Source organism: Coptis chinensis, chromosome 3, assembly GCF_015680905.1.
Source record: "Coptis chinensis isolate HL-2020 chromosome 3, ASM1568090v1, whole genome shotgun sequence".
NCBI classification, from domain to species: Eukaryota; Viridiplantae; Streptophyta; class Magnoliopsida; order Ranunculales; family Ranunculaceae; genus Coptis; species Coptis chinensis.
In genome coordinates, this window is record NC_141458.1 from 122,192,019 (window position 1) to 122,218,296 (window position 26,278).

Consider the following 26,278-nt stretch of genomic DNA (forward strand, 5'->3'; position numbering starts at 1 on the left):
AATGTCTAAAAATTGCAGAAGGGTTGTTGTAAACAGGTTAATGTTCATAACAGTTTCAAATTTGGGGCATCTCCAATTGGGGGAGAGCGAGATGGTGGTTTTTGTTGTTCCCACGAAGCGAAGATCATTTGCCAAACCCAATTAGAGATATGATACTAATATCCTGAAAAAGGAAAGACCCAACGCCAATACTCAAAGCATCTAAATGGCTGCATCAGAAACCTCTTCCGAAGTTCGTTCAGTGGTTCTTTGGTGAATAAAAAGCTGCCCATTCCCACTATACATTTTCTTTCCCCTTCTCTTACACTTTAAATTTCCCTTTTCATTCTGTTTCGAATGCTCATTGATACTGGTAGTAGAATTTTCCACATTCAGTGCATAGAACTTGCTTCCTTTCAGCCATTTTAAGTTCCACCATCCTCTAGCAAAACCACATCGTAGTCAACAACAGTAAAGAAACTGACTTGGAGCTCTACAATCTACCGATCTACGTCTGCACGAAAATTTAAACAAATTATGCATCTTCTTATGTGAACTCTATATCGTTATTTTCCACCTACTTGTTAGCATGATTATCAAAATAAAGATAATCAAATCAATAAATAAATAAATAATTTCACTTGTTATTGTGAACCTACGATAAACCTGTAGTAAAAAGAAAAGAAGCTGTCCCAAGGCGTTCTCATTCTGCTTCAGGACACGTCCATGATTCCAGTAGTTCCTGACTCGACATAGATTCCTGTCCAAGAACAACAACCGTCTCTTTGTTCTGAAATTTCACGGTAGTGACAGTCTTATGATCAATATCGAAAGGCGGGTACAAGCAGGAAACTGGAAAGCCGTTTATGACCGTATTTCTGTTATGCAAGTGATATTTTTGTTATAATAAGCTTGAAGTATCATGAAGGGAGAAGTTGAATCGAGGCCGCTCGTGGCTTATAAGCTTCTGGTTTTCTACTCCTAAAACTTTAATCTATGATTCACCGTGGTGTAGGTCAAAGAGTGATTCATTGGCAAACATTGAGCTATTTAGCTCCTTTTGGCATTCTCACTGTTGTGGTAATTAATTATTTTACTACTAGCAATGCCTAGTGCCTCCAGCACTAACTGTAACTGCCACACCTGCGCCTTTAGTATGGCTGTCACGAAGCACTTTATAAAAGATATTGGAGGTTTTTTAGACTTGACACCCGCCGTCTCTGGTTTTCAAACTGCTAAATTTGGTAATGCTATGGTCCATAGTTTCCACTTCCCACTATTATATGCAATTTCAAACTGGTGGATAGCTGCGAGAAAATATATGCCGTTTTAACTATGATTGAAGTGTGGTAATGAATCATTGCACTCCCACATCATACTCCTATCGCAACAAACTGCTGCTCCGGTTAGAGTTGCAACTCTAGGCACATGAAAATTTTAGAAAAAAAGCCAGAGATTCTAATATTTGAAAATCAAACCACACCAGAGCGACACTGTTTTAATCTTATAGTATAACCACTATTTGTGTATCATTAAAAAGTGGGAGCAACCATTGTTCCAAACATGACTGACTTTCAACAACTTTGGTGATATCGAAAAATCTACATCATAATATTGTTAGAACATCATATTCCATCATTTACTAATTTTGCCGTGCCAGTGTACACTTGGGCACTTGGCAATCCAAAATATAAAAGAGAAAAAATGAAAAAATACACCAAAAAATTCATAGTAGACCAACACACCTAACCGTGGTCTGGAAAGAATACACCAAAATTACAAAAGGGAAGAATCTCTAACATAAGACAACTGAGATATAAACTTGACTAACAGCAGAAAACATTCTAACATGCTGAGTAGAACCCCTTCCTCCTTATCACTGATATAAACACCATTCTTTCATCTTTCACAGTAGGATGAGGTGCATAGATTTACTATCAGCTGCCCCAGTTCAATAACTTACAAACATCTTCCTCATCTCATTACCTTATTTATAGGATAGGTCAGAATTTATATGCCATCTTCAAGATAGCTCTCAAATGTTGCGGTGTTTTCTTCTTGAAAAGAATCAAATAGTCAACGGCTCTGCCTCTGTGTCCCTCTCCTTCATTGATGTCCACTCTTGTGACTCTGCATAGAAGAAAAATTCTAGGGTAAGGGTAATGATCATTTGCAAAGGGAATGCCGCACATCTGGGAAATATTTTGAGTCTCAGACCTTTGATTTTATCTATGCAAATATTGCAGAGAAATAAGATTGATTACATTAGAGCATCTCTAGGTGGTGGAGGCATCAACTGCATGTTTGAGGCCAAAATTTGAGGCAAGCATCCACAAACAATGACCAACTCTAGGTGGACGCAAAACACAATCGCAAATTTGGAGTAGGACCTAAAACCCACGACATTACCACTGTTGCGCAACATTACCACTACCACACATACAGTTGAAAAAGTCGAAAATAATTTGTGCAACACTCCCACTGTCGCGCATACCATTGAAAAGTTCAAAAAGTAACCCACATGACACTCCCAATGTTACCCACATCCTACATCCGCATCCGAAACTGCAAATTTGCCTCCACGGATGCAGCTAGACAGTTGATAACTCCACATTTGCCTCCACCTAGAGATGGTTTTTGGCGAAATTCGAATGGTGGAGGCAAATATACAGTTGACGCCTCCACCTAGAGATGCTCTTATGTGCAAACTTTATTTTGAAAGATAAAGCGATTTATAATACAGACACTACTATTCTTGCAACTGAACAGGAGACTCTTGAGTAAATTACACATCAAAGGCTCATGACATGACATAAGTTGAGATAATTATGACAGTAGAGAACTTACTTGTCCTGTGGACCTCTGCAACGACCAAGAGTCTCCTTTGTAAGATTGATGCCATGAAGAGGAATATGGAGCACATGCCAAACATGACAGTGATGGGGAAAGCATTCACCTTCAATAACAAGTCAAATAATGTTGTTGTTAATACACTACACGGGTAATCAAACTAGAGAATCCAGATGTTTGTTGTTATGACAAACGACTAAAGCACCAGAGTGAAAGCGACTTTGTAGTATGCAAATTACTTACATTGTACAGCACAATGCACACAAAAATGTTAAGAGGAATGCGGAAGAAATTCATAATTGTGCTTCTGGCTTCCTCTGGAATGTACTGGGATCTCATTTTCATAATTGATGGCCAAAATATCCCCACACAACCCTCAAAGGTACAGAATCCCAAGACTTGGATACACCCTGCAAACGAAATCCCCCCTCCTTTCACCTTAGATGGAGGTACAATATACTGTTCCAGTTTAACAGTAGAAGTCAAAAACCAGTACCGTGATTCATTGCACATTTTAGTAAATGATTAAGAAGTGATTCTTACACTGGTAATAATGGGAAGGAGAAAAGTGAAGGCAGACACTCCGAACACAATCTGCATGTAACTCTCAACTTTGATGGTTGCACGGGCTAAAAGTCGCGACGCAAGGGAGCTTCCCAACATTGACGACAACATAAATGTTGCAAAAATGAAACCATGGGGTATGTCCTCTTCATTAGGACTCAGAGCAGGGGTCCACAGGAACACAAATGTGTACATTGAACCTTCAAACAAGGACTGTATTGCACCCAGCAACGCTATTTTCTCATCTGAATCCAACACCAGATATCTTAGAAGCAATTCAAGTGTTAAGCAATGCCAAAAGCACCACTAGATAGTAAAGTTTCTACTGGGAAGACTAAGATTTCTACTGGATTGATCTATAAAGCTATCAACATTCTAATTAGTATCAACATTGTGTCAAAGTTGTAAAGGTATGCAAACTCAAAATATGGTTGGATGCCTACCAGAAGCAATGGCTACAGCAGCACCCCTGAACTGGGTAAACAAGTCTTTGCTCTCCGAAGGGTCTCCATAATTTTCATTCCAGGATGATAAGATGATGGCCATGCCAATTGCTAGAAAGACCGCAGCAGCATCGAAAGGGGCCACAGGACCAAATCCCATGGTATCAGCTAGTACATTACCAAACAACCCAGCAATGATGGCAACGAGACCATTACCAAAGAATATTGCCTTTGAAAATGTTACGGATAGCCATTGTTGTTCAAAACTCCTCTGCATAGTTCAATGTAGGCAACAGATGGAAAGTTGTTAGTACAAAAACCAATAAAGGAAGAAAGGACTTGTCACCCAAAACAAATCAATTTGAGCAAAAAATAATTAAATGTCAAAAACTCCTCAAAATGTAGGCCCAGATGGAAAGAAAAAAAAACAATAAAAAGAAAAAGACTTGTCACCCAAAACAAATCAATTTGAGTTTAAATGTCAAAAACTAGGGAGTTCAACCAAGTGAATTATCTATTATATACATTTAATTCTGGGAAATTTCTATATAATTGTGTAAGTTCTAATAGAGTACTCTGGACTAAGACCAATTCAAAGCTGACTAAATCTGCAGATCACGTACTCTAAAGGTCTGACTGAACATTGAGCTCCAGAAAACACTAAAGCATAACATTTACCTTGTTGTGTTCTGCAACAAGCCATGACTCAAAGGCTGAAAACAGGAGAGAAGTGGCGATTCCTCCCAATATACGGCCTACCATCAAGATTTTGTACTCGGGAGAATGCTTGGTGATGCAACTCAGGATGTATGTTATACAGTACGTGACACACGCCCTCTTCCGTCCCCTAAAATTGGATGTACCGTATTAGTAGTATAAATAAGTGCAACATTTGTCAGAATAAAAAAGAATGATTACCGAATCAAATTTAACACAAAACTCTTACTGTTTGTCAGCCAGAGATCCAACAATCGTCCCAAACAACATTGAAGATCCAAAACCAGCAATAAATAGCCTGCCAATATCTCCTTTTCCAAAGCCATACTGGCTATAGAGGTAGTATACATAAGGACCCTGCAACCAATCCCCAGCTATTGCCGTACGAAACATCATTTCGTTAGATATCATTAATACGATATATAGGTTGTGCATTTATTTCACCAATCCAGATCCTATAAGATAAACACATTAATCCCAACAAGATGAGATTTAGATCTAGTAAATAAAAAACCTTAGCATTGTTGGATCCAAAATTTCATATAAAACAAGCATTGAATCAAAACAAGTTCAGATCTAAAAAATGAAAACCAGATCTAAAAGCTTCTTACCCATCATGAGAGAGTAAACGAGAACATAATTGTTCTTGAATGAATTGAATGCGGTAGAAGTATTGATACGATCTTTGTTACTCTTGCTTAGTTCCAACGCTGCAACAACAAATGAAAGACCGCCGAACACAAGAAAATAGAACAACTCCATTTTCTTCTTTCTCCAAAATCAAAAAAACGAGAGAAAGAAAAAGAGGATGATACTGTTTTTGGTTTTGGTGTCTCTTTCTCTCTCCTTTTATTATAGCGAGTGACGAGTGTGACCCAAATTCCAGTATTCCCGGTAACAAGGCTTTTACATTACTCCCTGCCTCCTTTCTACGCCACGTGTCTCCTTTATTCCAGATCTCAGTGACCCAGCTGGGACATCTTGTTATTAAAAGTTGATTACGAATTTCTAACCAATGAACTGGTACTTTCCATAAGTGAAAATAAATTATTTCAATCATTAAATTCAAAATTCATTCTTTATCCATTTGAGATTAGGGTTTAATGTGTGAAAGTAAAAGGAAATTTATTCCCTGGATCAAATGATATAAATTCATGTCTGTCATTTCTCATTTTCTTGTTTGTTTACACATAAATAATTTTAGATGGATTGTAAGGTTAGTAGGGGTGGAACTCGGGCGGGTTGGGTCGGATTGAGGCATAACCTGAGTCCAATCTAAGTTTCAAATGTTTTAACCCGAGTCTGGGACCAAATCTTAGTCAGTTTTAAATTTTCAGTCCTACGTTCTAATCCGACCAATTCGAGTTGGGTCGGATTATATAGGGTTGGTCAAACTTTTCGGATTTTTTTTGGAATTATGAGGTAAAAAACACCGAAATTGAAATATTTTAATGAAATCAAAGAAATTTGATTGTTTGAAGGGAAAATTAACTTTGTTGATTACATTATTCTCTTTAAAATAGAGATTTTCAACCTTATTTTTTACAAAATAGAAAGAATGAAATATATGCGTACATACATGCACGGGTTCGGATTTTTCGGTTTTTTTATATTCTAATTCTAATCCAAACCCAAACCCAAACCACGGGTCTGAAATGTTAAAAACAAAATCTTAATCCAAGTTTTGATTTTTTACCATCCAAAAGAATCCAAACCCAAAAATGGGAAAATAAACTAAAAATTGGAGTCTGAAATGTTAATTGCCCAAATTGAATTCCGACCAACAAAAATCAAATTCTATTCTAATAGATTCCATTCCAATGGTTTTCTACTCTATTATATTCCTAATTAGTTTCCAGTCTCACTTGCCAAACACACTACTAGGTTAGTTGTATTCAAGTGAGCGGACAAAATAAGTTTCCTTGTACCCGTTTTCCTGTGTTTCCACTGCTGAATCTATTCTTACAACTGGTGTTTTTGGGGATCTAAATAATTGAAACTGTGTAATGGGTCTACAATCATTTTGTAAGTACCACGTACCAGTTACGAATTTAAACTTTTCAATCCCTTCTGTGCATTGAAAAACTAGCAAAACTATTTTATCTCCAGTTAAACAAAACAAGTGAGTTGTGATTTCTGATTCTCTCTCAGGGACCTGATCTAGAAGTATTATACGCTTTAAATCGACATCTATGGATGTCTACTCACAGAATGCGAAAAGTAAAAGCAAACAAATCCCTTTCCACTTACTGATTCTTAGAGATATGAACATATGAGGTTCTCTCGAATATAAATTGACACCCATCAGGCTCAATTTACCAAAGATGTTGAGCGGGCCTTATTATTGTGATTGATGAACGAACCATTTATTGTAATGAGGATTTGATTGCTTGCATCATTTTACTAAAATAAAGTATATTTTCTCCGTTAATATTAAACATTTCGTAATATGATAATTAGCGTCTAATATGATAACAACTTTGTTTATTACCAAAGCCTTGATTGAAACAATTTTTAGATAGTTTCTACTTTCTAGGTACAGAATACTAGACTCAAGAATAGTGAATTTACTGTCATAACAACTACATACAAACTAACTCCTGATATTGCCAAGGTTCTTCAACGTCGAGCACGATACACACCAAAAAAAAAAAAAAATGAACTTTGAGCCTTTGAGGTATCTTTCATTCACCTACAGCGGACAACCCAATGAGAAACAAGAGTCGACGACTACAGATTTGTTAAGTGTGTAAGATAATTATGACAACAGACACATTGGTATTAGATTATTAGCTTACTTAAGTCTCATCTTATTTTTTATTATAAGCAGTAATTTAATAGTGGTAGGGAGTCATACCCAGTGTGATTCGTTGAACGCTTATTGTAATGAGTTTCAAAATGGAAAACTGGTTGTTGTTCAGAACGTCGGCACATGGAAAAATCGCAGACCATGTAGACTTTTCTTTTTTGGGTGAAACAGACCATGGAGTCATGGAGACAATGTGTTACAAAGTCAAAAACATACGACGTGCTTCTAAGTGATCGAAAACAGCTATTACTGGCTTTACTGCTGGATCATGCCTTCACAAGAGCTACCGACACTTGTGGACTATCCCTCACTGTAGAATATCAGTCAAAAAGGCCATCAGTTTTCCATAAAATCTTAAGCCTTTGGAGATGTTAAAAATTTTGTTAGGAAAAAATTACAACTATGTATTACAGATCTTTACAATTTACTAGCGGAATAGATGCGCTTAGGCGCGCTTTTGTTTTTTTGTTTTTTTTGTTACTCATCACACAAACATATATATATATATATATTAAGGATCCAAAAGTACACAGGTTTTTTCCCTATCCAGAATGTCCCCAAGCCATAGATGTGGGTTCTGTATCTATTGATTCCATTCTGTAGGCATACGTAAAGACTTGCCATGTGTGGCAATAGAGTGAGCAGCATTATTTTTGTGCTTGCTAACTCAGATAATATGTACACCTTCTAAGGAATACAAAATAGCTAATGCATCATTAAGTAGTAGTTGTGAAATCCAAGATATACTCGTCCTCCTTGTTCAAAAAATTGCTGACTGTCCTCAAGTCCACTTCTACTTCCACTTCTAGTCTTTGGTGGTTGAACCTTCTGCTCCATATGATTCCTTGGAATACACTTTTGCTTTGAGCTTCTTCTGCAGTGAGGTTTGTCCCATGTTCATTTTCTGCAGCAATAAATACTCCATTATTATCTCTATTGGGCTCAAGCTATAAGACGAAACGGAATAAATCCATAAGACAAATGTTGGGCATAGAACAATTTCTTCTTTATCGGATCAAGCTATTGGGCTCAACCAATGCAAATTGGCCAAATGCCGAGTCCATTAACAGCCCTAGTTTTGTTGTTTAATTTTTTAAGCTCAACTCAGTCTCTATCTCACACAGTTATGCGTCTCCATCTTCACCCGGACGCCCCTTCAAGCCCTCAATTATGATCAGTGTAATTTCATCATCTAATCATACGCCAACAGAACCATGAACCACATGCACATTTCCTAGAAACGAAATGATTGACTATATTTTTTAGTGTATTTTGATATTTTTTTCACCAATCACAGTGATTGCTTGACTTTCAAGGTCACACGAAATTATAATGACTAAACGTCTCTCATGCTTTGGGATCACGTTGAGCTTGGCCCAGACTGGAATAAGACTGCAATGAGCACTTGTAAGATTTGATACAAGGTCACGTTGGCTGTGTACGCATCAAAAGAGAACGATCCGAATTCAATATCTTACAAATGACGGTCAATCATTTTTTCGCGCATTATTAACCAGGAACTAAAAGATGCGTGGAGTGGCGAGATACAAAGATTGGGCTTATGAAGTATGAACAAGTCCATGTTGTTTAGGTCCCCAAGTTCCAATACAAAGGCTTCCACTACTCCATGTGTTTTCTTGTGCGTTCACCGCTGGTACAGGAGTATATTGGGAGGCATATTGGAATTCATCCCGTCCTCCTTTGCAAACATCCCGAGCTTAATTGCGGGATCTGTTATGCATCTATCAAACAAAATCACACCTGATCGAAAAGAGTATCACCATGCTTGCAAAGTTCAACTTGCCACCATGCTCAGGTCACACAATTCACACCCCCCCAACTAGAACTTTGGACATGGAATTGGCTCTAAGCCTATAATACCAAATGTCCAAATGTTAACTACCGAATACCCTAAAAGCCAGAGTTGTCGTGCAATGCTAAATACTCAACGTAGATCCTACCTCTTAAAAGCTGCTTGTAGCATAACTTACTTTTAGTCTGCTTGTATATTGGGACAGAGCAGGGAGCAACCTCAATCATGAAGCAAATGATCCAACCCAATGAGCAGCAGTAAGTCCACCTGAGAAGTAGTAGTCCCATAAGTGGGGTTAGTTCGACAACATGGTACCTTAGGAAGAGTAATATATCTGTGCAATTTTCTTCCTTGTATCTGTATACTGATCAACATGTTTCAATCGTTTGCATTACAAATGAATAAGGATTTGAACTATGATCATTGGCTTATCCACTTATGAATTGAAGATTTGGTAACAAATGTTAGCACATAGCTTAACTTACAATAAAGAAAGAACAACAAAAACATTGACAAAGTAAAAGAGAAACCCTGAACATCACCTCATGTCCTCATTCGCTCCAGTACTTCTCATCCTTGACCTTATCATCCTCCCCATCATCATCGGAACCATTCATCAAATTCATCTTAAACCTCTTAACATCTTCCACCACAGCACTTCTAAACAGCCCCAAATCCACCGCACCAGAAACCATACGATACCCACGCATTCTCAACTGTTCCGCCCCATCATGTGGCATAGCAAAACCGCCTAAATACGCACCACCTCCATTTTTCTTCTCCAACACACCTTTCTCCGCCTCACGCACCACTTGTCTCACTTTCTTATTCCCTGGATCCCACAAGTAGCCCAAACTGGCACTAAGATCCAGTGGTCCCATCTGTATACAATCAACCCCATCAACGGCTGCAATCTCCTCAATCTTCTTAACACCTTCTTCTGATTCCACTTGGCACATTATCAGCAACTCTTCTTCATAGTTTGCAAGATAACCATCATTGATACCATAATTCGATGCTCTAACAAGCGTATGAGCCGATCCACGAACTCCACCAGGTGGAAATCGGCAAAAGGACACAGCTTTTTTCGCAGATTTTGAGTTTTCAATCATTGGAAACATTATACCTTGTGGACCTATATCTAATGCCTTTTTAGCCCATGCAGCAGTTGATTCAGGTAACCTAAGAATTGCAGATGTCCCTGTTGCAGCGAGTGCGTGAAGACATGGAAGGGCATCTGAGATTCCACCTGGGCCGTGTTCCATGTCGACTACGACAAAATCGTAACCGGCAAGACCGGCAATTTCAGCGAGAGTTGGGGAGAAACTGAGGAGGAATAAACCATAGAGTGTTTCTCCATTGGCTAGACGTGATTTTAGTGTTTTGGGAAGGGTGGGGTTTTCTGGAAGATTGAGATCAGTGGATTTGATTGATTTGGATCTGGGGTTTAGGGGTTTGGAGAAATGAGTTGAGAGAGAGAGTAAAGAGATGGGTTCTGAACAAGGAAGGTTTATGTAGGGATTGAAAGACAGATTTGAGGAAGAAGAAAATTTTGGGAGAGAGAAAAAAAGAGACTTGTTGCTGCAGGTGGAAACAGCCATGGTTAAAGGAATCTGATAAGGGAAAGTGAACTAAATGGTTTGAGAGAGTGTTCAGTTCAATACTTCAATTTGTCCTTTTCCCTGAATTAGTGCCAAGTGCCAACTACTACACTAACAATTATCATGTGCAATATCTGCAATTTTACAATCTGAGGCCCAATATTTCAATGCCTTCTACCTTCTGAGATATTGAGATCATATAATTTCAGAAACCATAGACTGATTAGATCAACCAGTGGAGAGACCTGTAGTAGGATTGGCTTTAATATTTTCTTTTTTGGCCAAATAAGCTTAAATTCTAGTTAAAATAACAGAAATGCAAAACGATATGGGAGCCTGTCAGACAACTAAACAGAGGTGCGAGCCCTTAGGACAGATCCTGATCAAGAAAGATAGTATTTAACATTACCAATTTTCAGAGCAAACTTGGAACCTTAACATACAAAATATTTTTCCTTCTATTGGATTTAACTACTTGATCCACCTTGTTCAAATTTTCGCCAACCATTAAAGCCCTACAAGGGTTGCAAGTCACCTACTCAAGGATACTGCATAGCACGCAATGACCTATTTTGGCTGTTTTAAAAAAAATACTTTCTAACTCTTACAACCATTACTTGAGTACTTGGTGTTAATCATAGCAATGTACTTAATCCATTTACTCTTACAGAAGAGATGCAGGATTTTGAATCGAACACAATTTCTACAACGAAACCACCACTAAGAGAAAATTTAAGGTGAACCAAATAAAAACCCAAAAGGTGATACGGATATACGACTATACTTTGCACTGGAATGAGAACCACAAACAATATAGAACCTTATTCCACCAGTCTGGTGCGACACACAAAGAAAGAACCGCAACAAAGGCTTGCATTTCTGAAAAAATATTAGATGCAACAAATAAGCAAAAGCGGCAGGCTAGAACCTCCAATTCATCTTTGTTAAGGGGTATCTATTAACAACTCAGTGAACCTGACAGTTCAGGCACATAAATATTTTAAGTAACATTACGAAGCTTCGACAACTATCCTGTAAATGGTACTGAAACAAAGGAATACGGAAAAGGATGACCTTCCAGAAAAACTAATCAAATAGCTTCTTTTCAACCACAATTACAAGATAATGCTTACAAGAAGCTCAATCTAATTTGACTTGCTCATTGGCTCATGACAGTATTTTAAGTTTTTCAGCACGTCTCCTACCAAGTTGGAAGTAGCAATTAACAAACTCAAATTCAATTTGGACATCAAATGCACCACCGCATGGTCTATGCATTCGAGCAAGAGGGTCTACTATATAAAACATTTGCAACTTCTTGTAAAAGTTGTGGAGTTGAGACAGTCAGCATCATTACAGCATAGAAATTTTACATACCTTATGTAAGTTAGAGGCTAAGTTACATTGACACAGATAGGTGTCTCCATATCCGACACGGATACGAAGTGTCGGACATGGCAAAATATCAAAAATTGAGATATATCACAAACAATATGTGTCCGACACGGACACGTGGATATGTATCTGACACGATTTTTTTTTTAAATATGGCGTGTCCATGTTACATAGGTTAGAGGTAAATTTGACATAGCACCAAATTCTAAGGCTTCAAGCCTAACATTGATGAATCTACTCATATATAGCACAAAACTACTGTTAGAGTTCTAAGCCAAGGCATTAGATATGTGGGACATTTCGCTTGGGTCGTTGGGATTATGGGCCCCCATGACTCAGAATTTTTTTACGTTTTTTATATAGTAAACCAACTATTTTATCATATATAAATAGTGTGAGAGAAGCCAAAACTAGTTAGGCTGTATTCTCTATTCTCCCGAAACTTATCTTTCATTAGCTAGAATACAATTTTACACCACATCCACCTATCTTGAACATTTTAGAGCATTCAATGTTCAAATCACCAAAAGAAAAAATTGGTGCAAAGCAATTCACAGGGTGACCGATTTCACAATAATTGGGAATAAAAGTGGATTTCAAAAGTCGCAACATGTTTATGGAATATTAATTAGAAATCTTACCAGTGATCTGAGTTGATGCATGGTTTGCAACATGTTTCTTAGACATTCCGTTTAAGAACTAATTGCAAACGGCAGATAGAATTCAGTACTAGAGCAGGGAACCCCGATCCACCTAGACAATCATTGTCCTTCAAACGATGTTTGCTCCTAAGTTATAACAGACCAAACATAAATTCTTTCAAAAATCTTATAATTTGCGAAAGAAACTATTAAACAAAGGGAAAGCGAACCTGGTGCTATTGCTCCAAGTGATAAAATCACTATACCATAAAGGCAGTCCTGAAAACCAAATAGAAGAGTTATAACTCAAATTATTCACTTTTGCATAGTCCCAGATTCGTTCGATACATGTTGAATGTAGTAAAATCTGGAGACTGATTCACAAAAAATGCTCCGTTGTGTTTTCTTATTTAACTTTTTATCTATTCTGGGTTATTCACAATTCTTGGTTATTTGATCAATCAAATTTCTTGACTCTTCACTGAAGCTGCATTTCCGTGACAATTAAGAAAGGTCAAAGGTTCACATTTATATGAGTACTTTTCTCCATTAATATAGACAGTGACATAGACAAATCAACTAGGGCATAGTAACTTTGAATTGAGCACATTCTAATTTCTCCCCCATATGTAACAAAGATATTCTCCCTATTTAATTGATAAGGGACATCAAAGCATACAAAACAGCACAAGATGGCTTTTATAGCATAGACTTTCAGAATTGGAACAGAAAACCATGCGACATTTTCCATATCAACATTGTTTTGTTGAAAATAACATAACACAAAATACACGTAATCAAAAGACATTCTCTCCAACCACAAGGCAACTTGAATGTGATAATTTTCTCATAATTGTTCTATGTAAGTGTTTTGCACATTCATCTAATTGTCTTCCAAATTTTATTTCAAATGCCTAGAGTCAACAGAACAGATGCCATTTTTCTGTGCAATCTAAGTTGAGCAAGTTCCCTGACCACACTTTGACCACAACTCAATTATTAACAAAGATCCAATCGAAGTCAAGATACTCATAGAACTATAAGAAATTACTACATTAAAATCCCAGAAAATTTTAAAATGAACATTAAGGATAAGCAGTACAAAATAATGTACACATCTTAATTAACGTAATTGACCAAGATGATAATAATAAGAATCATGTATACGACAATGAGTATACACTCAAAGAGATTAAATAAAACAAAGTTTTGAGCAAGTCTAAAGTTTTCAAGCACTGATAGAAATATGTGATATCATACCAAGCTTTAACTACATTAGTACAATGATCCCTTAGGAAACATGGTTTTAGACGACGAACAAAAAAAGTCAAACAAAAACTTGCGTTTAAGAAATCACATAACCTCACAAAATTTTGTTTTTTTCAACATGTTATCAAGTACAATCTACAGAGACGTAAGATGATCCACCAGACCCAATGAAATCATATCGTCTATGCAAGAAAACACGCTCAACAGGGGTTAATGAGACAAAAAGGTAAATCAAAACTTTACATAAATTTCGTCCATGAAAATGATGCAAGGGCAAAGAAACAACAGTTAATGAATCACAATGAAAACCTAACACAGATTTGAATTTCTTACTTGGTGATCATGAGCACATTCAAACATCCCACGTATCAATTTTGCACTTTCGCCAACTTATTCATCAATAATGGCATCTGAATCAATCGCATCAAAAAGGAAAAGGGAAGATATTTGCGTCAGAAAGATAAATCTGGACCAAGCAACGGCTCCAGCTAAGAGTGTCTTTCCTGGAATTCCAGGAGGACCATAGAGAAGAACGCCTTACAAAGGAATAAATGCATAATCAAGAATCTTAGATATCAGACACTGAATAAAGGTACAGACATCCAAACTGTCTGACGGATTGACAGCTAAATAACAAATGGAGAGAAGATAAAAACCTTGGGAAGGTTAATTCCAACTCTAAGGAACAGTTCAGGATTCATTAAAGAGCAGCCCAATTTACTCTCTTAGTTAATCGAATCTGGTCAGACAGCCCACCGACTGCTGAGTAACTAACATTACCCGGATCTTCATGAAGCCAACTGGATCAACCTGGTACAAAATGTTGGATTAGAAAGATACCCACAAGCACAAATTGTCCAACAAAACAAGCGACATTTTGGTTAGCCTTGCATGGATAAACATCCGCAACCATCAGGTATAGCTGACAATGTAATGATGTATAGGTGACTGGACACTAACTACAAACCAAGAATCTTAGATATCAGACACTGAATAAAGGTACAGACATCCAAACTGTCTGATGGATTGACAGCTAAATAACAAATGGAGAGAAGATAAAAACCTTGGGAGGGTTAATTCCAACTCTAAGGAACAGTTCAGGATTCATTAAAGAGCAGCTCAATTTATTCACTTAGTTAATCGAATCTGGTCAGACAACCCACCAGCTGCTGAATGCAGACTAAAACCTTCAATGAAACATCAATATGCAGCTGGAAATATCGCTTCCTATATTAGCCATTAAGTATCTAGTTAATCAAACTTTACGATACAATACTCTAAATGGAGCCACAAAATAGTGTGCATTCACCTGAGACATCCTGACATTACTAGTTAATAAAACTTTACCGTAGAACACTACCAAGTGGAACCAGTAATGCAGTTACATACGATGTTTAGATAATAGAAATTATTACTGGTCCAAGTTTTTCCAGGTTGTCAGTCACCCCGTAACCATATCAGACACCAACACAAGTTGTGAGAATATAATTTCTGTCAATACTCACAACTTACAATCACTCACATGCTACCCCAACTCAAATCTTCTATCTCCTCTCTTCTAATTTTTTTCTGAATTCATAGTTAACTACTTTTTCTCTAATTACTCAAAGTCATTGAAATAAATTCCATTCAAACCCTACCAAAGAAAGAATAAGCTGAATTTCTAATATCAGGATCGCTAAAACAAAACTACACAAGTAAACCATCATGTAAGAGCCATAGGAGGTAATGCAAATAATCTCTATCATACAATAACAAGTAAAGATGTCTCAAATCAAAGTAAAAAACCTACTTTGATTATGGCCAAAAAGAATACAAATAATCATATAGGCTGAGAAAGCAGTAAATGTACCTCAATGGATAGTGTTTTTTTCGAACCTCAAACAGATCATACCAAAAACCCTGAGGGAGTACAGTCAGCACACAAAGCGCCCACAGATTTGTGGAAAGACTTATGTGCCAACAAATCAATTGTGCTTTATGAACTTAATACCAGAAATATAAGTCAAATTGATCACGTCCAGAGGCTCAGCATGCTAACAATCACATGGCTTTAAGCAAGTAGTCTTCCAAATTGTGGGAACAAAAATATGGATACCAAAAGAAAAATCAAAATTGTTTCTTCAACACAACGAGAGCAATGGTAAAAAACACACTAAGAAAAAGAGGAACTGAACCAAATAACCCAAGATCTATTCTGATCAAGTTTAAACGTAGTTCTTTATGAAAAATAGTTTGGTATTTATAGAGATAGAGTAGTTAGACTCAGCTTTTAGAAAAAAGTTTGTGATTGAATATAACTCTCAACCGATAGTTATCTCTTGTAAAACTAAAGTAATTGTGATTGAATATAACTCTCAACCGATAGTTATCTCTTTTAATAAGAAACTAATCCTGACATAAATTAATGTCCGAGAATTAGCAAAGTCATCTTGCTTTGGGTTCAACCTTAGTGTTTAATTTTTAGTTATTCAAAGAATCCCTATGGCGCCGCTTGTTATTATCCATTGTTTTTCAAAATTTGTTTTTTTTTATTTGACATTTGAAATAATGAAATAATGGGTAGCTTTTTTTTTGTTTTAACATATCCATATCCAATAACTAATACATATCATGATCCATTAAAATCCATATCCATATCTATTAACTAATATATATCCATATCCAATAACTTCACATAAAAATTAACTAATCCATTGTTTTTTAGAATTTGTTTTTTCATCCCCTTGCATCAATTAAATAATTAAATAATCCTCTTTTGTTTTTTGTTTTAACATAACACATGAAAAGAAATTTTAATTTATATTAAATTGAGATGGAGTAAATGAGGTTTTTTTGGTAAAAGAGATGGAGCAATTATTTTTTAAATAGGAGACTATTTTTAATTTGAGACGATAGGTAATGGGTTTGTTTTGGATATTAATACTTTGATGTGTATTCTTGTAAGTGGGGTCCTTATTCGAGACTCACTTTCATTTATGGTGGCAGAATTTTTAAAATAGTAAAAGATAATAATACATGTAATTCGTATTCTTATTTAAACTTTGAGTTTTGGTTCCGTCCTTAATATATATGGTTACATTGTTTTTTAAATAAATTTGACTATACGTGAGTCTTTTAGAAAATTAAATGTTTATCGAACAAACAAATAGGAAAAGCTCTATGAAATACCATTTTAAATTTTTGTTTTATGCGTTAAAACCCCTAGTGTTCAAAATAAAAGATTGTAATTTGATGATAAAATAAATACATAAAAGCCCTTATATATGCATTCGTTTACTAAAGCATTCTTAGAAATGGAAAACAAAAATAAATTACAATGTTGTCCCTTTGTTTGCCAATGGTTTTTTTTTTTGCTCAACATTTAGTAAGGGCAAAGACGCTGGGTATAAAAAAACAACCCCGATTACTTTAAAGGTGCCAGGTTATTTATAGTAGTAGTGATGTACATTACAAATTTGATTAAACGAATAAAGTATAAACCCCTACTAATAGATGTTTGTCACGTAGGTGGGGGTCGAAACAAAAATATTTAAAGGAAATATAATAGAAACAAGATAACAGAAATTTATATAGGTTCACCCATAACAAGAAGTCAAATTCTAACCGAAATTATCAAATCACAAAGTCCTTTCCCAAAACCATCAACAATATTTCAACAAACTAAACACAAACTCTTCCTATCATTTATACATCACAAACATAGAACTTCAATTTCTCTTTTTTGCACATAACAACAATACGACCAGCCAATTCCATTGAAATTGGAAGGATGATGAAAAAAGATGGGAGAATGCTAGACTTAACATCATTGATAGACCTCACCAACACAATCTTCATACTCCTCTCAACACATTCCACCTTCACATCATCCTCTGCACAAGCATCACAAATAGTCAAAGATAAACCTTGTGTTTTCTCCTTGCATCCAACTTTAATCACAAGCATCACAAATAATTGATAAACTTGATCTTCTAGAAGCATTTTTAACTACTCCCACAAAGTTGCAACAATCAACAACAAAAACCAAAAGTCAATTTTGATTCCTTGATCAAAAGCATTTTTAACCTCCGACAAAGTTGCAACAATCGATAATGAAATCCATAACATCTCTCCAAAAAAAATCCCGCCCGTTTGTTTGTTTCCATGTCATCGATCCGTGACAATTCAAAATCCAAACCGTTGATTTTGTTTTGTGTTTTCTCTATTACCAATTATTTTGAAAATCATAAGTTGAGTGCTGAATTTTCTGATGGTATGGGTTCAAAATCTCAAAAGGTTTTGTGTGTCTCTCTCAACTATTTGCTAGAAAGTTGAGAAGGTAATTTTTTCACTTAAAAAAAACAAAACAAAACAAGGTAATTTTTTACTTTAAATGTTAATCTTTTATAGTTTTCTCTACATGATAGTAGAGCTATGTAGACTTATAACTCACTCTCAATTCTTAAATAAGCGTGAGACCTCAACCTAAAAAAAACAAAAAACAAATTCATAAATGACTTGCGGCACAACTTTTTTGCACGTTTATCATAATTATTTGTAAAACTCGTTACCATTATCAATAAAATTTATACTTATAACAAATAATAATAATAAATAAATAATTTTTTACTTTTAATGTTAATCTTTTATAGTTTTCTCCACATGTAGAGTTATGTAGATCGACTTATAACATTATATGAAGTTAACAATTTGTTAAATTGTTGTAAACTTATGAACTGGATTATGTAGATATATAGACATAGTAGTATCAATTAATGACTTAAGTGTTTAAATAGTCAACTTCATCAGTCCATATTAAATTCCCACTAATCAACGCACTCTAATTTTGTGAATTAAAATAAAAGTATAATTTTGTTTATGTTTCAAATTATTAATATCATCAATTTGCAACGGAAAAGTTTTAAGTCTTATTAAAAAAAAAAAAAAAAAAAATCCATTAAAAAAATAAGGTGCAAAAATAAATAAAAAAGTTTTTCAACGCATGGGCTCCGCTCCACTCAACGTTAAAAAGTGGTTGTTTGAAGCAAAATAGAACATTAAAAACAAGCCACGTGCAATATATTAATAAACTAGTTTAGTTTAAAAAATAAACTCAATTGGAAATACTACTTGTTTAAAGCCTTGTGATTGTTAACATGCCGAGCCTTTGGAATTTGGATGTTTGCTTTGATCAATTCGACTTGTATTTATGGTATTAAGTTTGTAAAGCACAATTGATTTCCTCTTTCAACAAATAAAAAAATTTAGAGCATTTATTACATGACTGTATCATCCCTCAGGGATTTTGCATGATCCGTTTGAGGTTTGAAAAAATACATTTAAAAGAATTATTTGTTTGTTTTTGATTTGGTAGACATCTTTTCAACTTGTTATTGTATGATTTTGGTAGATTCATTAACTATGAGTTCAGATGAAAAATTTTGAAGAATTTGTTTTAGCATTTGAGTGAAACAACTTATGGTTAACCCGGGTGACTGACAACCTGGAAAGACTTGGACCAGTAATTATTTATTTTCTTTGGAAAAAAAATTTAAGTTTTGACTAAAAAAAAAAAATCCATTTCTATTATCTAAAAATAAATAAAAAAACGGTAAAAAACCATTAACTAGCAATGTCAAGATGTCTCAAAAATGCACACTAAAACTGGTTCCACATAGGAGTATTGTATCGTAAAGTTTGATTAACTAGATACTTAATGGCTAAAATAGGAAGTGATATTTCCAGCTGCATGCTGAGCTGAACTGCTGAAGCAGGAATTGATGTTTCATTGAAGATTTTAAAAACCTTTCTCCATTTGTTAGTTATTTGTCCTTCTGTCCCTGTAGTAATCATACTTGATGGTTTAGCCAACCAAATTCCTGTATTATTTAGTTATGTGCTGAGATTTGAAAATTTCTGTTAGAATTTGAATCAAGCCACGTGACCTAAAAATCCCTTTAAAAGGGTGAAAGCAAAATCCTTGGAAATTGTTGTTTAAAGCCTTGTGATTGTTAACATTTTTTTTTGATGTTTGCTTTGATCAATTCGACTTGTATTTATGGTATTAAGTTTGTAAAGCACAATTGATTTCCTCTTTCAACAAATATGTGAGAGCATTGTGTGCTGACTGTACTCCCTCAGGGTTTTTTGCATGATCCATTTGAGGTTTGAAAAAAATACATTTACTGATTATTTGTATTTTGATTTGAGAAGCCATCTTTTCTTTTTATAATGTTTGATGTCCTGTGATTTCTTATGAATGAAATATGCAGGGAGGTAAAGGAGTATGAGTTCAGAGAAAAATGAGAAGAGTTGAGTTGGTAGCATGTGAGTGAATGTCCCATCAAAATTTATATTGTATTCTCGGTTCACGCTCCCCTTCTGGATGCCATGCTAGATGAGTTGAGGAGCAACTGTTTAACTCATAAAGTTTTTTTTTTTTTTTTTTTTTTTTTTTTTTTTTTTTTTTTTTTTGAAAGAAAGCCAGTTGGACCAGTGTTGTTGGCTGCCATTATTTAAACTGACCGCAGGAACTAGAGTGATTCTTGATATGACGACTCTCACAATCATGCCACGTCAAGTAAGTGATTGATTTAACTTGGTTTTTGTAACTAAATGGGGTTTTATTATACTATGGGTGTCAATGATCTGTTTTGATTGTCTCAGGTGAATTTATGCACAACTATCTTCGTTCTTCCCCTCTTGTGAGAAAAATGATATTTCACTTCTTAATTCAGCATTCCACATAGGAGTATTGTATCGGAAAGTTTGATTAACTAGATACTTAATTGCTAAAATAGGAAGTGATATTTTCCAAGCTGCATTGAATTTTAGAACTTTGAACTGGTCTGAAGCAGGAATTGATGTTTATAGCATTGAAGATTTTAGTCTGCAGTTTTTAGTTTATATATGTTCAGTCTTTATTTTATCCAATTGTCTTCATTGGATTGGAATGTGATTGATCTATAATTGAGCATTCGATTCTTATCAGATGGTTTAGGATCTTAAAACAAATTCCTGTATTTGTTTAGTTTGATTGGTTTGTAGTTTTCCAGTCAAAATCATTACATTGTCAGAATTTGAATCAGAATGTTTATCCATGCACCAAAATGTCGCTTGTTTTGTTGGACAATTTGTGAAGTTATCAATCCAACATTTTGTACCAGGTTGATCCAGTTGGCTTCATGAAGATCCGGGACATTATTTTGTCTGACCAGATTATCCTAAATGTTTAGCTTTTTAATTCCTGAACTGTTCCTTAGATTTTAACCTTCCCAGTTTTATCTTCTTCCATTTGTTATTTAGCTGTCTTGACAGTTTATGTCTGTAATTCAGTTCCGATATCAAATTCTTGATTATGTGTTTATTCCTTTGTAAATTCTTCTATGGTCCTCCTGGAACAGGAAAGACACTCTTAGCTGGAGCCGTTGCCAGTAACTCTGATGCCAACTTCTTGAAGGTTGGGTCTTGGTCCAGATTTATCTTTCTGACGCAAATATCTGCCCTTTTCTTTTTGATGCGATTGATTCAGGTGCCATTATTGATGAATGAGTTGGCAAAAGTGCAAAATTGATACGTGGGATGTTTGGATGTGCTCGTGATCACCAAGTAAGAAATTCAAATCTGTGTTAGGTTTTCATTGTGATTCATTAACTGTTGTTTCTTTTGCCTTGCATCATTTTCATGGACGAAATTTATGTAAAGTTTTGATTTACTTTTTTGTCTCATTAATCCCTGTTGAGCGTGTTTTCTTGCACATCCTGCATAGACGATATGATTTCATCGAGTCTGGTGGATCATCTTACGTCTCTGTAGATTGTACTTGATAGCATGTTGAAAAAAACAAAATTTTGTCAGGTTATGTGATTTCTTAAACGCAAGTTTTTGTTTGACTTTTTTTTGTTGTTGTCTAAAACCGTGTTTCCCAAGGGATCATTGTACCACAGTAGTTAAAGCTTGGTGTGATATCACATATTTTCTATCAGTGCTTGAAGACTTTAGACTTGCTCAAAACTTTGTTTTATTTAATCTCTTTGAGTGTATACTCATTGTCGTATACATGATTCTTATTATTACTGAGCCATCGTCTACCACCAGCTGCTTGAGGGATCATAGTGTGTACAAAACATTTGATATTGTTTTCACTTGTGAAAGGAATGCATGACAAAGATTGGGTTCTATGTCTCCTGAAGAAGCTATCCAGATGTATATCAAACTTGTCTGTGAGCTATATCCATCTTGGGCAGCTGGTTCTCCTGCTGTAAGTTGTTCATTTGTTTGACCATATAAATTTCTGACGTTCCTGTACTTTAATCTACTCTGTTGATCTGTTCACTTTCTCTTTAACTTGCTCATTACCAGAGTAGAAAAGATGGAGATGGTGATGCAAGTAGTTCAGCTTCCAATGGGATGATGGGACCAGTTTTCAGCAGTTTAGTCTATGAGGAAGATTCTAATAACACTGAAGTGTAAGGTTTTGAATATGTTTTACCTTTGTCATTTATTGGTTTAAGTGAAAATAATTGAGTGTATGCTACACGTATGTATTCTAATAGTTTGGCAATAGTTGTTGGAAGAAAATTCGTAAACTACATGCCAAATTCATGTGAACAGTTGCTGTTCCCAAGAATTTAGACTTGACATGATCGTTTCTAATATGTTAATGGAATAATGGTGATACGCTTTGGTACATTCATTCCTTGTATACGTGACCTGGAAACCATATAACAGGATTTGGCACATAAAGAACGAGGGTTTGTTGAATAACTTTGCAACTTTTTCAATCGAGTTTGTTGGTTATAAAACTAGGCAGATTGTATTGCAGGTCAGGCGATTTGGTTCATACTAGGATTGATACTTCCCTTGATATGTCAAACAATTCTTATAACTTCTGTTAATTTTGCTTTTTCATATCAGGAAGCTGGAGGCACTACTTGAATCTGCAAGAGAAGGAGAGATAGATAAGCTAAATAAATTTATAGACACTGGTGTTTCAGTGAACCTTAAGGGTATGTGACTAAATCTATTTCATTATTACCGTTTTTTTTTCTTTGTTTTTTAATCATAGTGTTCATTCTTCAGTTTTTTCCTTAATCTGTTGTTACTCTTCCATTTGATTCCGTGGGTCAATTAATGATTTCTAATTAAGTAATTATCTGTTATTATATGAACATAAAATTACAGACCCTGTACGTGCCAGACATATGTGGGCAAATTTGTATTTGAACAAATTTGTTTGCTGACAATGCATGTAATAGCAAAATTATGCTAAAAAAATCTCAGCCCTATCCTTTAATTGTGGTTGGCATTGTAGAATCTGGAAGGGTGAAAATTCAAAGTTCTATAGGTTTATCTACTCTTAACTTCGGTGCGTATCCGTGTATCATGCTTCCACTTTCAGCAGACCTATGCATCTATGATATTAAACACAACTGTTATTGTGGTTTTTGGGACCCACGCGAGTAGCCTGTCTAACTATACTCTTCAGAATTCAAATGTTCTGACTAAATTTGTTACTCAACCTAAAATTGTTAGCATTTTAGGATTTCCTTCACCTTCTTCTTGAACGTATACGAGTCATGTCTTATTGAATCCGACATTCTGTCGAGGCTAAGAAGGGTCTACGAAACCATCTTGTTGTCTTGGAGGGTATTTTACATAGGATAGAGATGCTTGTATAACTTAAGACATGCACTTTTATGCTTCTACAAGTGTTTCTGCACTGCAGTTGTCTTCTATTCGTGTAGTGCAAGTTTTTTACTGATTAGATTAACCAGCTCAAACATATTCAAAGTAGCGAAGTACTAACCCTGTACTGCTCTGAATACGATATTTAGACAAGAGCGAAGTAACAAACGATGAGCTGCACAGTCCTTTTTCCCACTTTGTTAAGTAGAACACTAAGCACGCCAGTAACATTACCCTTTTACTTGGTTCTAGCTTTGATGTAAACATGTAGTTGTGCTATTCTCATTGCCTAGGTATCACTTCAGCTATTATTCTTACAGGAATTTCTGAATTCGCTTGGTTCAATTTTTATCTTTTTCTATTTTTCAACATAGATTATAAACTCTTCTTACAACATTTCTGATCCCAACTCATTATTGGCTATTGCAGATAGTGAAGGAAGGACTGCATTGCACTGGGCTGTAGATCTTAGCAAGACTGCTGATGTAAATGCTAAGGTACTATACTGATTGTTATTTTTCTTCTGCCTCTTAGTAGTCCTAAGTGGATAATTGGTGCAGCCCTTGCATCCGGCTTTTGGACGTGGGGGTCTAGCCCTCAGGCATAAACCAGGCTCCCCCCTCCAAACACACGCCACGATACCAGTTTTGCTGTCTAGCGATCCCAAAAAGATAACAATCACCGAAGTCATGCTTCAAGGTTGCACACACTCAACGACGTGATTTCGATGCAAACCCATGGTTGATACGGTTTCTGCACAGCTAGGCACTATTTTGGGACAGCAAAAACAGACTCCACACGCTACCCCCACGCACCCCAATACATAAGAATAAAGATAAATAAATAATTAATGAGAAAAAGAAGCATAATTATGGTTCATACTTTCAGTTGGAACCAACTCAATTTATATTTCAACACACACACAAAAGACGAGGAAACCTCTGCTTGCTTAAACTGAACTACTTTTCATTGAGAGTTTGTATACAATTTACTGCTTTAAGTTTAAAGATGTGTAAGTTTGCATTAAAGTTCTAAAATGCAGCTTCTAATGAAGACTTACAAAGACTCAAAATTTACACATAAACTAGTTCGGAGATTTATGCCATAGTGTATGCTACAAAAGCTCAAGAAAAAGCAATGAAGAAATTAGTAAAAACCATATGCAGTTTTGAAATTTCAAACCGAGATGATTATTATTACAACTCTTTAGGTGTATTGTCGTGGGAGTGTTCTGTTGCGTGATATAATTGACTGAATGAATATTTTCATTATTCAAGGCAGTAGCCACTAATAATCCTTTAGATTAGAGTTTGGGATGAGTTGAACAATGACCACTAATAATACCGCTTGCTAGGATGATGAAGGCCAGACGCCACAACGTTATGCTGCAATGTGTGACAGAGAAGGCGTTGCTGAATTTCTTGTGAAGCAAAATGCTGACCGAGATGTGAAGGATAATGATGGAAAGTCCCCATGTGATCTATGTGCATCTAACTCCTCTTGGATGCAGTTGTGATTGGTAACATTGATTTCTGAGCCTTATTCAAAATTTCAAGAAATCTTTCTTGGATGTGTATATAATCCATTTACCAATTTTAGCCTGTTGTTTACAGATTGTTCTCCTGTCTTGCTTCTTCTATAATAGGTTCAGCTTCCTCACTCATTTACTGAAGGTTATTTATTGGTATGTTACCTTCTTCTTCTTCAAAAAAACACAGATTGGTAATGTTAGCAATTAATCCCCATTGCACGTCTCCTTTTTGTGCCATTGCAGCATTGAATTTTAAAGTGGAAATTGTTAATCGCGGATACAAATTGGGAATCCGAATTTGAATGTGGAAAACAAATGGCTGTCTTGAAACAGTGGTGCATGATCTAGAAATTTAGCTTACAAAACGCTAAAGCCATTCATTATGGTTTCAGAATAGGTATTAAGAATAACAGTGGCCATTATTATTATTTTGCCAAGGGAAGGGTTCTTGCGAATGTATAAGAGCAAAAGTGCCAAACATGTTCTGGCAATGTACTCTTAGGCTGTGTTTGATTGCCCCATTTGCCATGACAAATGCAAATAAATGCACTATTCACTTGTTTGCCATTGCTTGATGTGTTTTTTGAGTCATGGCAATTTTTTTGGATTTGCCACAAGTTGTTATTTGCCATGAGTTTGGTGCCAAAATTTACTCTGGGGGAGGTGAGTAAATTTTGCCACGACAATTTTGTACACAAATTTGCCATGATTTGCCACCAATCAAAAATGAAAAAAAAAAAGCCCGATAACATTTCTCTCTCCCCCCTTTCTGGTTCGCAGTCTCTTGCTCTCTCCTTCCTCTCTCAATAATCTCTCTTTAATCGATTTGGAGGGGCGAGCTATTTCATCGATTTGCATGGCTTAGGTACGTTCATCTCTCTCTCCATCTCTCATTCTTTGTTTATTCTTTTTCTTTTATGTTTATTCTTTAGATCATTAGTTTAACAATTTAATTGGATCTATTTGTTCCCGATTAAAGTGACTGATGCGTAGGAGA

At 35.6% G+C, this 26,278-nt stretch overlaps 3 protein-coding genes across 10 annotated transcripts; 1 reads left to right on the top strand and 2 right to left on the bottom strand.

Annotated features, from left to right (window-relative positions):
* Positions 1 to 1,593: 1,593 nt before the first annotated feature.
* Positions 1,594 to 5,425, bottom strand: LOC147513939 (uncharacterized). Its single transcript, XM_086597275.1, has 8 exons — positions 5,165 to 5,425; positions 4,783 to 4,927; positions 4,515 to 4,683; positions 3,837 to 4,107; positions 3,373 to 3,638; positions 3,073 to 3,288; positions 2,827 to 2,935; positions 1,594 to 2,109 (listed from the first exon to the last, which is right to left on the bottom strand). Exons 1-8 carry the CDS (start codon positions 5,313 to 5,315, stop codon positions 2,048 to 2,050), a joined length of 1,389 nt encoding a protein of 462 aa, XP_086453401.1. The 5' UTR covers positions 5,316 to 5,425; the 3' UTR covers positions 1,594 to 2,047.
* Positions 5,426 to 7,817: 2,392 nt separating this feature from the next.
* LOC147513940 (uncharacterized) lies at positions 7,818 to 16,239 on the bottom strand. Of its 7 annotated transcripts, XR_015215767.1 has the most exons (6): positions 15,934 to 16,239; positions 14,415 to 14,491; positions 13,043 to 13,091; positions 12,813 to 12,959; positions 9,354 to 9,442; positions 7,818 to 8,266 (listed from the first exon to the last, which is right to left on the bottom strand). XR_015215767.1 is itself a non-coding variant. In XM_086597277.1 (3 exons), the coding sequence occupies exon 2, from the start codon at positions 10,774 to 10,776 to the stop codon at positions 9,727 to 9,729; it is 1,050 nt and encodes a 349-aa protein (XP_086453403.1). In that variant the 5' UTR covers positions 10,777 to 11,048; positions 11,102 to 11,150; the 3' UTR covers positions 8,776 to 9,442; positions 9,718 to 9,726. The 7 variants fall into 7 exon arrangements, 1 of the variants encoding a protein (XP_086453403.1); XR_015215766.1 differs by lacking the exon at positions 7,818 to 8,266 and having other exon boundaries at positions 8,776 to 9,442; XR_015215761.1 differs by lacking the exons at positions 12,813 to 12,959; positions 13,043 to 13,091; positions 14,415 to 14,491; positions 15,934 to 16,239 and adding an exon at positions 9,718 to 10,947 and having other exon boundaries at positions 7,847 to 8,266.
* Positions 16,240 to 21,451: 5,212 nt separating this feature from the next.
* On the top strand, positions 21,452 to 25,450 carry LOC147513941 (acyl-CoA-binding domain-containing protein 4-like). Of its 2 annotated transcripts, none has more exons than XM_086599581.1 (6): positions 21,452 to 21,671; positions 22,218 to 22,323; positions 22,425 to 22,531; positions 22,980 to 23,071; positions 24,180 to 24,247; positions 25,105 to 25,450. In XM_086599581.1, exons 2-6 carry the CDS (start codon positions 22,243 to 22,245, stop codon positions 25,264 to 25,266), a joined length of 510 nt encoding a protein of 169 aa, XP_086455707.1. In that variant the 5' UTR covers positions 21,452 to 21,671; positions 22,218 to 22,242; the 3' UTR covers positions 25,267 to 25,450. The 2 variants fall into 2 exon arrangements, with proteins under 2 accessions (XP_086455707.1, XP_086455709.1); XM_086599583.1 differs by having other exon boundaries at positions 25,115 to 25,450.
* Positions 25,451 to 26,278: the final 828 nt, after the last annotated feature.

What these genes read in the sequence shown, in the direction of transcription:
- LOC147513939 (XM_086597275.1), bottom strand. Translation starts at nt 5,315, where the DNA reads ATGGAGTTGTTCTATTTTCTTGTGTTCGGCGGTCTTTCATTTGTTGTT. An exon ending in TGCTGTAGCCATTGCTTCTG is followed by an intron (nt 3,639 to 3,836) that starts GTAGGCATCCAA and finishes TGTTGGATTCAG; the next exon opens with ATGAGAAAATAGCGTTGCTG. An exon ending in TGTGCATTGTGCTGTACAAT is followed by an intron (nt 2,936 to 3,072) that starts GTAAGTAATTTG and finishes TTGTTATTGAAG; the next exon opens with GTGAATGCTTTCCCCATCAC.
- LOC147513940 (XM_086597277.1), bottom strand. Translation starts at nt 10,776, where the DNA reads ATGGCTGTTTCCACCTGCAGCAACAAGTCTCTTTTTTTCTCTCTCCCA.
- LOC147513941 (XM_086599581.1), top strand. Translation starts at nt 22,243, where the DNA reads ATGTCTCCTGAAGAAGCTATCCAGATGTATATCAAACTTGTCTGTGAG. An exon ending in TGTTTCAGTGAACCTTAAGG is followed by an intron (nt 23,072 to 24,179) that starts GTATGTGACTAA and finishes TGGCTATTGCAG; the next exon opens with ATAGTGAAGGAAGGACTGCA. An exon ending in CTGCTGATGTAAATGCTAAG is followed by an intron (nt 24,248 to 25,104) that starts GTACTATACTGA and finishes ACCGCTTGCTAG; the next exon opens with GATGATGAAGGCCAGACGCC.